Source organism: Somniosus microcephalus, chromosome 11 (assembly GCF_052327205.1).
Source record: "Somniosus microcephalus isolate GS21.2 chromosome 11, FLI_Smic_1.0, whole genome shotgun sequence".
NCBI lineage: Eukaryota > Metazoa > Chordata > Chondrichthyes > Squaliformes > Somniosidae > Somniosus > Somniosus microcephalus.
The window spans coordinates 192,846,895-192,860,402 of NC_140997.1; the positions used below are offsets into that span (position 1 = coordinate 192,846,895).

A 13,508-nucleotide genomic window follows, 5' to 3' on the forward strand; every position below is an offset into this window, starting at 1 on the left:
ATCAGGTAGACAGCATATTACACTAGTGCACAACATGGCAATGCCACAATCTAGGAATTAGCACTAACCCTATGAGAGGGGCAGACAGTGCATTATTTGAAACCCTATAAATGAACTCTACAAGGTGGTTGGCGCCAAGCTAAATCTTGATAGCACATCCCTTTGGACTAGCCGAAGATTAGAAATCATCTTTCTCTATGGGTCCACACTTGCACTCAGTTTTTGATGTTACCACATTGGTGGACAGATAGGTTAACCAGAATCCAGGACCATCCCACAGGGGGAGGGGTGGCAGCAGGAAAGCCAGGTTATTTATGTGCATCTTAATGGTCAGCTGAAAAAGGTATTGTCTGATTCTCAGGTCATCAGTTCATTCTGTCCATAATTGGTGACAGACACGAAGAAAAAAGTGGGGCTTAAAAAAGTTACAATATTGAAGTCTGCACAGCATAGTTGGTGCTCAACATGGTTCCTACCAGGGGCACAGCTATCAACCAGAGCACCCAAGGCTTTGCCATCTTTCCAGTCATTGCTAAAGTTGGTGATTGGCAAATCAGGCAGTTTATTCTGAATCCATCCCAACAGTCTCTGTTTGGGTGTCTGGTTCTTTGTGTCATCAGCTCCTTCATCATCCCAAACTGGCATAGAAATCGAGTAGTGAAGAATCAAAGTCCATATCAGTCCGAGAATGAGTTTCAGATTCCCATCCACAATGGCTTTGCTGTCTGGAAAAACAAACACAAAGTACCATTTAATAAGCATGGGGGAGGGGGGGGGGGGGGGTGGAGAAATCAAATTTGTATATTTTCTGCACAATGACTTCATTCACATTAAGAGATCACTATTCCAGGAAGTATTTTGAACAAAGTGTTCCCCCCTCCCCCCCAACCACACAGACTGTAGGTTGTTTTTTTTTTTTGTTTTTTTATTTACATGGAAGTGTGGCAGTTGCTAGCAAGCCCAGCATTTATTGCCCATCCCTAGTTGCCCTGAGAAGGCGGAGGTTCAATACAAATATGAGTGGCTCATTAGGCACCAACTGTGCTTGGCATGGGACTCTCGTCATGTAGACCAGATCAGGTAAGCATGGCAGGTTTCCTCCTCAGTTCCATGGTGAAATTTAAACTCAATCTCTGGATGAGTCACCCAGGCCTCTGGATTACCAGTTCAGTAATTTAACCACTACACAACCACACCTAATATTGTTAGCAATATTAACAGTTGCTGGGACTAGGGACAGGGTCACTGGCAAGGCTTGGAAGCTAAGCAGAGCCAGGCCTGGTTAGTACCTGGAGGGGTGACCATCAGGGAAGACCAGGTGCAGAAGGTCACAGAAGGAGCCCCGAGGAGGGGCAGTTGGTGAGAAGGTCACAGAAGGAGGAGCGGCTGGTGAGCAGGCCCGGGCGTTGGGCTGAAGATTGTCAGACAGGAGGAATGGTGGAAATGGAATGGCGGCGCATACCGACGCAGCGGCTTTGCTTCTCCCAGTCATGGGAGCTTGCAAGATCACATTTCGTTGTTCATGTACTTGTGCAATGACAATAAAGTTGAATTATTATCATCAAAACCAATCAATCAATCAATCTCTTGCACTGAAGGAACACCAAAAAAGTTATTTCATCACTAGACCGTTTCCTCTTTGGCACATTCACCATAAAAAGTAAACACTTGCTACAAACACCACTTGAGTGCCTGAATTTCTGACAACCTAGCACTTTTTACATTAAGAATGTTCATTACAACACGTGTTGTAAAAACAATTCTATGCATTTAGAACAAAGATCCAGTTAACCTAATTGTCCACACAAGTTCCTTTCTCCCTAAAGTTGAACTTAAAGACTGCAATCATGGATAATTGGGGGAAAAACACAAACTATTCCAAACCCTTAGAAGCAAAAGCATGGATTTAGTCAGTCAGCACATGCACACCTCTCCCTTGCATTCTTGTTATAGAAAATTTCAAGCCAACAAATTCACAAGTTACAGAAAATGTACCACAAAAAAAAACTCAAGAGTACAAAAAAACACCATTTAACATTGTTAAAAAACTTCAATTTAAAAAAATCAGCCAGAGCTACCAACAGCCAAGACCAGAACATGAAGCCATTTGCTCAGAGCCTGCAAGCTTCTGTGCAAACTCCTACACATTTAAGTACATGTGGACAGCAAAGCTGGACTGTCAGAACATGCCAGTTTTAAGCTTTCTCCATCATTCATTCCCTCAGCTTGGCTTAGGGATGGCACTCTCAGTCAGAATGCTGTCTTTTCCAACCACACTCCAGGACTCTAGGCAGACACTTTTATTGCTGTTCTGATGTAGTGCTGCATTGTCAAGGTGCATTCTTTCAGATGAGCTATTAAAATCAGGGCCCCATCTGTCTGTTCAAGTGGCTACAAGAGCACTCGGACTTCTCAATCTCTGGTCCTCCAATTCTGGCCTCTTGCATATCTGATTTCCATCACTCCATTAGCAGCTGTGCCTTCAGCTGCCTAGGTCCCAAGCTCTGGAATTCACTCCCTAAACACCTGCACCGCCTAACTTTTTTCTCCAATTTTTGGTCACTTGTTCTAATGTGACTGTCAAAATTGGTTTGGTAACACTCCAGTGAAGCACCTTGGGACAGTTTACTATGTTAAAGGTGCTATATAAATGCAAGTTCTTGTTGCTCTTAATTTGTAATATCTTAAGAACCATACTTCCCTATTTAACAAAGGCTAAAAAAAAACTACAATAAAGACAAATCAATACTTGTATATTAGTATACTTCAAGTCGGTCATTAACTTTTTTTTTTTAAAAACAAAAATGAATTCTTGTTGCCTGTAACAAAATAAAGCATGCATGAAGTTACTTGGAGGTAGCCAAAATGCTGGTTGTTTTCCTGAAGAAAATAAATGGAATTTAATCACAAGATGCGACAGATTAAACTACACTTGAAATTAGGCATCGTTTAATCTTTATATTTTGTAATTATTCCAAAATGGTTACCAGCTGCATTTCTTATGTTTATAAATTGAGATAAACAACTAAATGATTAACTTGAAAAATTCTGAAAGGACTACCATTATTAAAGTTCGGAAAGAGAATTCAGAAAAAAGTCCTACAGTTAAATGTTTATTTAAGCATGTCCTTTTAGTAACACCAAGCAGTACTGTGAAACTGGCTTAGAAAACAGCATTTTTAGTCCAACATTTCTTAACTTGCATTATAGAACAAAAATCTCTGAAAATGAATGCACAGTAGAAAAGTTAGGCTCCTAGGTTACAGAGCTATGTAAAGGGTGAGGGGGAAGCACCCATCTGTAGCAGGCAAGACCATTTTTGGAACACAACTTACTGTACAGTCTCAAAAGGAGATAGTGACTTGGGATCAAAGTTCAATTTGAATTTGTGTACCCTTCTACTTCCACAACCCAGCACCAAACCTCCACCCACTTGAAATTTGTACAGTGATCCTGGTGAAGCTGTATTATTACCCTAGTTGCCAGGAGGTGGTTGCAGCAGGCCTTCTCCTGGAACCACTGCACTGCTTGACTAACAGTACTAGGTAGGGAATTGCAGGATTTTGACCTAATATGTCAACAAAGGAACAGCAATATGTCCTAGTCAGTATGGTGTGCAATTGAGGGAAATATACAGGTGATGGTGCTCGCACAATATTAATTCTCGTCCTTCTTTGTGGTAGAGGTCACAGGGTTGGGAGGTGCTTTTGAAACAAGTTTCTATTGCAGCCACGATGTTAATTTGCTGGTCCAGTTAAGCTGGTTCCCAGGATGCCAATACTGGGTGACTTTGTGATGGCAGTGACATCAAGAGGTCAAGGAAGGTTGCTGGGCCTTTGTTGGAGATGGCAATTACCAGCCAATTGTCAACTCAAGCCTGGATGTTAGCCAAATTCTGCTGTAGGCTAGCATGGACTGCTTCATGGCATTATGGAAGGAGCTGAACACCAATAGTTAGGAAATAATCTCACTCCTGACTTATAAAAAAAAACCATTGATTAAAGCAGCTGAAGACACTTCCATGAAGAAGTCTTGCAGCGATATCCTGCAACTATGAGGATTGGTAATCATGACCGTTCCTGCATCAGGTAGAACACCCACTGACCAGTTTTACTGGGGCTCCTTGGTGCCCTACTTGCCCAAATGCTGCCTTGATATCAAAAGGAGCTACCCTCATCTTTTACAATAGCAAAATATTGCAGATGCTGGAAATCTGAAACAAAGTGCTGGAAACACTCAGCAGGTCAGGCAGCATCAATGAGAGGAGAAACAGTCAACGTTTTGGGTTGAGCCCGGTGTCAGAACTGGAAAAGGTTAGGGAGGAGAGATTTTTTAAGCAGGAGGGGAGGAAATAACAAAGGGGAGGTCTGTGATGGATCTCTTTACCCTCATCTCTTCTTTGGCATTCAGCTCTAGCATTCATGTCTAGATCAAGGCTGATCAACAGCAAGCCTGACTCACCATGAACAACATCACAGATCAGCTAAATCACAAAATTTTAAAACTGTTACAAATTTAAAACTCCAGTACCACATCCCATTACTCTTGCAGCATGAACAGCATGCTGATGCAGTGCTAAAATTTAACTTCCATCATTTCAAAAGCAACAGTAATTGTGTTCAAGTCAAAGGAGCCAAGTATATAAAATAGCAGCGTTCTTAATTAGCCATGGCCAAAAGTGTAAATTCTGATCAAGATAAAGCAATATAGTAAAATCTCAACATACTGTACTAAAATGTACTCTAGTGCAAGAGCTCTCTAGCCTCATCCAGTCAAAGGGTTAGGGGCAAAAATCATTCAAGCCTTTCATGCAATCTGTAGCTTGTTTCAGAGCAGGACTGGCAGATGCTAGGCAAAGTGAATAGCAACTGCAGATTGTACCAGACCCCTGTAGGGCTCCAGCAGACACATTCCAGCCTTGCAACAATGAGGTATTACCTGAACAATGAGGTTCCCATTAAATCTTTTGGCTTTTACTCAATAAATTTGCACTAATCTGACCAAGTCCTTGAACTGCTGGGCATACAATTTGTTGCGCCAAATGTTCAAATCGACAAAGTATTGTAACGCCTGGATGAAAATGCTTATTTTGGACATAAACTAGCAAGGTCATTAGATGGTCTGGCATTCAGCCACTCAATTCAGGCAGGGACCAGTTAGTCAGACACAGTTGTTGCTACACTCACAATAGGAGTAGACAAAGTAAGTTAAAAATCAACACTCTAATTGAATCAGATTCCATATTAAACAGGATGGGTGGTTTTATTTGTAAATGCAAACAAACGGTAACTAGAGTTGGGTGTGCACCCAGCCCAGTAGTGCTGAAATATGAAAGTTGCCACCCCCTTCATTTGCCTACCTATTGTTCCACTTGAGGCTCAAGATGAATTGCATTAACTTACCAAAGGTAAGGAATCCAGTTAGTTCATGCACCAATTAATAGGATTTTAAATGTAGAATATTCAGGTTAAAAAATTTACTCCTGTCACTTCAGGAAAAAGCTTCATTGATGCATTCCAGGTATCAGACAAACTTAAAATCACCAGACATCACTAACAATTCAGAGGTTTGTCAAGAACAAATCCAGAATCACTTCTATTATAGACCATACAAGGCATTGAACAACCTTGCCAAACAATCCATAATTGGAAGAAGATAGTGATCGACTGCATTTGAAAAATAAACCCCAATCAACAGTTTAGTAAAAACTAAACACAGGATGCCATTTTACAGTAAATATAAACCAGTTAAATGAAGCATCAATTTTGAACAAGTAAAAGGCTATTTGTCCCTGGGCCTCAAATCTAACCCACCAACTCCACTCATTCCAAATTAGATATGGCACGAGAGAGGGAAAAGATTCAAAAGCACTGGACGGCCAATTAAGTACTTTTGAAGTTTAGTCATTGTAGTAATGTAGGAAATGCAGCAGCCAACTTACACAGCAAAATTCCAAAAAGATAAATCAGTTTTCTTCAGTGATGGCAGTGGAGGGATAAATATTGACCATGATAACCCAGGTAGAACATGCCTTCCTGTTCAAATTGGGCAATTGGATCTTACATCCACCTGAGAGCAGTTTAACATTTCTTCCTAAAGACAGCACATCCAACAGTGCAGTGCTCCCTCAGTACTGCACTGAAGCATCACCCTAGATTGCATGGTCAAATCTCTGGAGATAGATCCACCTCCATAATGAATCCCTGGTCAGTTACTACCTACTGTCCAATAATATTTCTCCTTTTCCTGCCTAAAACTAGGAGAAACTATTTTGCTCATTTGATTATTTTACATTGCCCTGCCCTACACTTCCATTCCTAGATAGTTATTACCATGTCTTTTAAAATAGAGTAAAATTAATTAAGCATAAACTACCCCAAAACTGCACACAATCTCAAATGTGGCTTCGTGTTTTTGCTATACAAAATAAGGTTAGATCTTTAAAAAGGTCGTGACAAACGTGGAGAGGAAGGCAATTCAATCAATCCTTCCAGAAAGACTCCAGTTTCTTAAAATGCTGAGTTTTCACCTCCACTACCCTACCCAGAAGTCCATTTCACATCTTTAACCAGTTACGCCCACTTAAATATTTTCTAATTTAAGCGCTACCTTTCAGAATTTCTTAACCATTCCCAAATTATACCATGAATCCCCGCTGCCTTTGGCTGTCAAATGCCTTTTTAGAAGTTTGGATACACCAAACCATCAGTCTTTCAACAAGAGGTAATTTCTTCAAAGTCAGTGGTTGGTTTAGACGTGGGCAAATTCTCCAGAGGCACATCTGGTATTTGCTTAGCTTTCCCAAAACCTGGTACATAAGCCTTGTGTTTGTTTTTTTTTTTGTTTTTTTATAAAAGACACAGCTGATGTTGGTTGACTGTTTCATCATCTGCTACTTACTGTGCATCCTGACAATGAAACAAAGGCGACACCTATTTCCAAAGTGGTTGGGTGAACATGGAACAGAACACACTGGAAAAACTCAGCAGGCCAGGCAGCATCCGTGGAGAGAGAAACAGTTAACGTTTCAGGTCGAAGACCTTTCGAAAGGTTCTGATGAAAGGTCTTCGACCTGAAACGTTAACTGTTTCTCTTCACGGATGCTGCCTGGCCTGATAAGTTTTTCCAGCGTTTTCTGTTATTTCAGATTTCCAGCATCCACAGTATTTTGCTATGGTCCCTTTAGAACTTGTTCCAACTCATTCGGTTTCCTCCTCAGGTCTTTTTAACTCTGAACATCCCACCCAAAAAAAAGTCTAGCCAGTATTATATAAAAATCTTGTGTCATGCATCCACAGAATCCAGTCTTTTTGGGTGACCAATTTTTATTTTTATTTTTTTTAATTTTTTTTTTATATATAAAAAAGGCAGTGTGTTTTGTTCACCCTCACACATTTATCTTTGTCAATCATCCTTTGTCAGCCCAAAAAGGTTAATTTTGCTTGATTAAAGCTGCATTAGGTTCTATAGTTTAAAAGGCACATTTTTAAAAACAAACCATATGAAGCACCATATCCAAGGAAAAAGTGTGAAATTAAAAAATGTAAAAGGAAATATATATTCTCTAGATATGGGCATCGCTGACAAAGCCAACAGTGCCCATCCCTAGCTGTCCGGAGGTGCTGGGCCTTCCCGAGCTGTAGTCCATGTACTGAAGGTGCTCCCACAATACTGTTTAGGTGGAGAGTTCCAGGATTTTGACTGAGCAACGAAGTCACGGTGGTGTGTCCAAGTTAGGATGGTGATCCTGTGCACCTGCTGCACTATTCTAGGTGGTTTGGGAGGTGTTGCAAAGAAGCCTTGGCACCTACACAATCTATTTTTTTTTTTTTTTTATAGATTGCAATACAGGTAGACTATCCTTTATCCGAAAACCTCAGGACCAGCCACGTTTCGGTTTTAGGAAAATTTCGGAAGGTGCACGAAAACACTTCGGTTTTCAGAGTAATTCGGTTTGCGGGAGTGCGGATAAAGGATGCACTATCCCTTATCCGAAAGGGTGGGGGTCGGGGTCGGCGGGGGGGTCGTCGTGCGCACGACTTACGCTGAGCGATTTCAGTTTTCAGAAGTCATGCTTTGCGCCACTTTCTGCTTTGAGGTTTTCTGGTTTCGGATGTGCGGATAAAGGCTGGTACACTTACGCTGAGCAATTTCGGTTTTCAGAAGTGCGGAAAAATGCTACACTATCCCTTATCCGGCTAGGCCTGTAAGTCGTGCGCCACTCTGGTCATGTCGTGCGCACGACTTACGCTGACCGAAAAAACCTTCGGTTTTTAGAGGGTTTCGGTTTTCGTAAGTCCGGATAAAAGGGTAGTCTACCTGTAGTATACTAAATAAACTACAGCCAGATGCAGAGTTGTGACTGTTAAATGCTAGCATTTGTACAATTTCACATCACCAGCTGCATACATAGGATTCAAAGTCAAATCTATGGAGTATTTTCTCTGTACAATAGTCTCAAGTAGTTTTTAAACTATGTACCAAGCATAAAACCTGTAAATGCAGACAGATTGCTGCAATTAGTTTTCTTCAGACCTGGTCTCCGGCACATCTCTACTCTCAGCAAATTAAGCCCCAACTCCTGGAACCTCTCCCTTGCAATTTCCCCAATGCAGCATTTTCTTCCAGACTGCTCAAGAGCAAAGGAGACATTTCATACTTTACTTGGGAGTAATTAAGCTAGATTAGTTTTGAAAAACATTTGACCATGAATTCTTAAAACTTGACATAATTGCATAGAGAAAAAAATGTCAAGCTTAATAGAATGTTGAGATTCATAACTGGAAGTTGTAGATCCGTGGTTCAGTGGATAAATAATTACACAGTTGCTGTACATAAACAAATAACAGGTCTTTACTGGAGGAGGGCAATCTCTAGACTGGAGTACAGAGGCATGCGCACAGCTTATATACCAGTGTGGTTACTGCCAGTACTACAGTATACAGGAGCTGTAAAAAGTAGTTCTGACTTAAAGCACATACACTACAGAAGTAGCATCACAGAATAATAGCTCATTCCATCCTGGGACAACATTGCCCAAAGAATAGCATTTTGTAGTTCAGGGAGAATTAAAAAGACAAAAGCAGACTGTGGGGGGGAAGACAGGAAGGGAAAACTGAGAAATTGACAGCAACCTTCAAGATAAACTACTGATGCCCAGTCCCTTTTGCTTTTATCTTGATCACGTTTTTTTAAAAAGTAGTATCAGTTAAGTCTGTAAATGGATTGAGGAAGCAACAAAAAAAGGTCGAGAAACCCCACAGCTTCAGAATATTCTGTGAAAGGATGAAATGCCAAGTCTTGAGAAACCCTTCACAGCCAAATAATAGGTGAAACTTACACCACAAGACACTTCACCCAACCATAAGTAACATAAGTAGAAGCAGGAGTAGGCCATACGGCCCCTCGGGCCTGCTCCGCCATTCAATAGGATCATGGCTGATCCGAATCTAGACTCACGTCCACTTCCCTGCCCTCTCCCTGTAACCCCCAATTCCCTTATCTGCTAGGAAACTGTCCATCTCCATTTTAAATTTATTTAAATGTTGCAGCTTCCACAGCTCTCTGGGGTAGCAAATTCCATAGATTTACTACCCTGAGTGAAGAAGTTTCTCCTCATCTCAGTTTTGAAAGGGCAGCCCCTTATTCTAAGATTATGCCCCCTAGTTCTAGTCTCACCCATCAGTGGAAACATCCTCCCCGCAGCCACCCGATCAAGCCCCCTCACAATCTTATGTTTCGATAAGATCGCCGCTCATTCTTCTGAACGCCAATGAGTAGAGTCCCAACCTACTCAACCTTTCCTCATACGTCAACCCCCTCATCTCTGGAATCAACCGAGTGAACCTTCTCTGAACCGCCTCAAGAGCAAGTATATATTTTCTTAAATATGGAAACCAAAACTGCATGCAGTATTCCAGGTGTGGCCTCACCAATACCCTGTATAACTGCAGCAAGACTTCCCTGTTTTTATACTCCAACACCCTTGCAATAAAAGCCAAGATTCCATTGGCCTTCCTGATCACCTGCATACTAACTGTGTTTCATGCACCAGGACCCCCAGATCCCTTTGTATTGTAGCACTTTGCAGTTTCTCTCTATTTAGATAATAACTCGCTCTGATTTTTTCTGCCAAAGTGCATAACCTCACACTTTCCAACATTGTATTGCATCTGCCAAATCTCTGCCCACTCACTTAGCCTGTATGTCCTTTTGCAGGTTTTTTATGTCCTCCTCACTCATTGCTTTCCCTCCCATCTTTGTATCGTCAGCAAACTTGGATATGTTGCACTCGGTCCCTTCCTCCAAATTATTAATATAGATTGTAAACAGTTGAGGTCCCAGCACTGACCCCTGCGGAACACCACTAGTTACTGATTGCCAGCCCGAGAGTGAACCATTTATCCCAACTCTTTGTTTTCTGTTAGATAGCCAATCTTCCACCCATGCCAGTATATTACCCCCAATCCCGTGATTTCTTATCTTGATCAGTAATCTTGTGGAACCTTGACAAATGCCTTTTGGAAGTCCAAATACACTACATCCACTGGTTCCCCTTTATCCACCCTGTATGTTACATCCTCAAAGAATTCGAGCAAATTTGTCAAACATGACTTCCCCTTCATAAAACCATGCTGACTCGGTCCTATTAAATTATGTTTATCCAAATGCTCTGTTACTGTTTCCTTAATAATGGACTCCAACATTTTGCCAACCACAGATGTTAGGCTAACTGGTCTATAGATTCCAGCTTTTTGTCTACTTCCCTTCTTAAATAAGGGTGTTACATTAGCAGTTTTCCAATCTGCCGGGACCTTTCCTGAGTCCAGGGAGTTCTGGAAAATAATCACCAATGCATCCACAATCCCTACCGCCACTTCTCTCAAGACCCCCATTGAAAATTGCTAAGATCATGGTCATAGCTCAGAATAGTTAAAAGACATCAAGTATTGATAGCAAGTGAGTCAGTGTGACAATAGGCAAGCACTATTATTGTGCTTTTAAAGAAACTTTAAATAAGAACTTCAGTCTTAGCATGGGGATCTCAGTACAAGTGAACTGCTCAGCCAGCCAGGAAATGGTTAATAACATTCCACAAATCTATTTGTTAAGTCCTATCTGACGCACCAAGCATTCTAGTATTTTGCTGTACATTTTTTTTGCCGAGTTTCTTTGCATACCAAAAAGTTTAGCAAATGCTACAATAAAAATAATGATAAACTTAGTTAAAACAATTAATGATCCTATTTAATACAACTCCACTTGCTAGGGAAATCTTATGCAACCTCCAAGCAGCAGTCTCTTACTCCATTCCCCAGACCCCAATTTTTTTTTTTTTTAAAACAGGTAAACACTGCTAAATTAGATGCTACATTCTAAACTTCACATCAAATGCCTTTATATAAGCCCAAAGTAAGCAAAGTTGCTGCACAATGTGTACCAATCGTTTGGATAATTGTATGGTATGTAGACTAAGGAAATATGCAATTTCTCTTTCACATGTGAAGTGCAAGAATTTCAGAAATGTGGAATTGGACCCTTTGAGTCAAATGATAAATTGTTGTTCATCTGCTAAGGGATGTCTTTGGGGACATGCCAGGGGAACCAACATTCCTTTCCAAACTATAATTGTCCCAACAGTTCAGAAGAGTCCTGGATTAAAAAGTACTTGGCTACAGTGGAATATGAAGTATACGCCACAAACAAATGTTAATTATGTTTACCCTCCAGATTTAACACGAGCACAATAATGGATCTACTTGCAGGCTCAACTGCATAAATCAGAGTGGTGGTTAATTGGACAGGATACATCACCACCAATTCCACTGGAATGAGCTCAGAGTCTGTTCCTTTGTCATTGTTTATGAAGGCTGTTTATAGTACCTTGAGTGCTTTGATCAATTTTAATTGCTGACCCAGCTGCAGACCATTCGATTTGAAGCTCAAACTGGTACAAGCATTCCACCATCAATTGGTTGTCACATCCTACAGATCTTTAGAATCTTAGCAATGGGGCCATGCAACATCTGCTTTAAAAAAGGCCTTAGAATGCTTAAGAGTCTGGTTACAGCTTTTACAAAGCTTATTAACCCATGCCAATTGAAAAAAGATAGAAGACTAATGGAATGGCATTTGACTAGTCTAAAAAGGTACATCTGCAAAAAAGGCTAAAAATTAAGTTAATGGGTACACAGTTCAAAATTAGTCATGTACAGTACATATGTTTGAGCCAACATCTATGTTTAATGCCAAAACTGAACTCTAAAATCAACATTAGTCCTTAAAAGGTTAATTGCCAACATACATTGAGGAATGGAATCCCAGTCAGAAGCATAGACTGGACTCATACCAGCTTAGCTACTGAAGTTGTACACAGTATGGTTTTAAATTGTAAAAAAGTGGCTTTTTAAAAAAATAATAGAGGCAGGTTGCAAGTCAACAGTTGTCAGTAAGACTCATTTGTAGTAGATGGGGAATCTGATTGCAAACACTAATCAGTGCTGTAACTAAATTAGAATATAGAGCTTTTTACTTGTACATTAGCCTGTGGTTAACAAGACAATATCCAGTCACTGCTTGTGCTGGATTCCATGTTCCAAAGTTCAAGTGTGAACTCACATGCTACAGTGCAGAAACAGTAACCACTTCTGAAACAAAAAAAATCAATCAGAAAATGCTGGCAACATGGTCAGGCAGCATCTGCAGATCTAGGAGTTTGATCTCGGGTGTGGACTCTTTTCCCCCCACACATGAAATCCTCAGTTCGCTCCATAGCTGCTGCCCAACCCACGGTTTCCAGCATTTTGTTTGTCTCAGATTTACAGCTGCAGCTTTTTCCCCCCCCCCCCGAGTACTGAACAAGTCTCAAACCGAGCCTCTATCACATCAAATTGTAACCAAACTTAAAAATCATGTCTCCATGAAAAAGTAACTAGTGTGGACAAGTAAAGTTAGATCCCCCCACCCCCTCAAAGGACACTGGCAGGGGAGGGGGTTCTCCATAAAACGCAACCATTGGATCAGTTTCATTTTAACAGTATATTGTAATATGATTTTCATTATTAATGCAGTGTAAACATTCTACTAGCCTAGTTATAAATACATTGTCAGTCTTGACAACACCCACACCAAGAATTTAAAAATTGCAAAAAATTGGTTCAGTTACTCAGTTTGAAAAAATGGAAGCAGGACAAAGCAGCAACAAAAAGGCCTCTAATGCATGCTAATACTTCAGATTCTTAGTCTATTAAATGCTCCAACAGGAATCATTTCTTTCGCTTCCTCTCATCCAACACGCCCCAGGTAGCATGTGATCCAGAAAGTACAACTGAGCGTCAAAGGAATATTGAAGGCTTCCACTACAATAGATACTTCAAATCAAGGCGTGAGCTTTAATTTTGAGTAATTAAATTCTCAACCATCCACATTGACCTAGCAAGATATACATGTATGCTGTGAGAAAGTCAAAAGCAGGACTGTATCTATCCAAAAAATAAGAAAATTGGAGA

At 40.6% G+C, this 13,508-nt stretch overlaps 1 protein-coding gene across 5 annotated transcripts in view; it reads right to left on the reverse strand.

The window, feature by feature from the left end:
• LOC147111074 (filamin-B-like) overlaps positions 1 to 13,508 on the reverse strand; it is a 185,621-nt gene that overhangs the window by 90,141 nt on the left and 81,972 nt on the right. For all 5 annotated transcript variants that reach the window (XM_086001571.1, XM_086001570.1, XM_086001569.1 and 2 more), the window contains one exon: positions 477 to 725. In XM_086001571.1, coding sequence (XP_085857697.1) covers positions 477 to 725 — 249 coding nt within the window. The remainder of the gene's footprint in view (positions 1 to 476; positions 726 to 13,508) is intronic.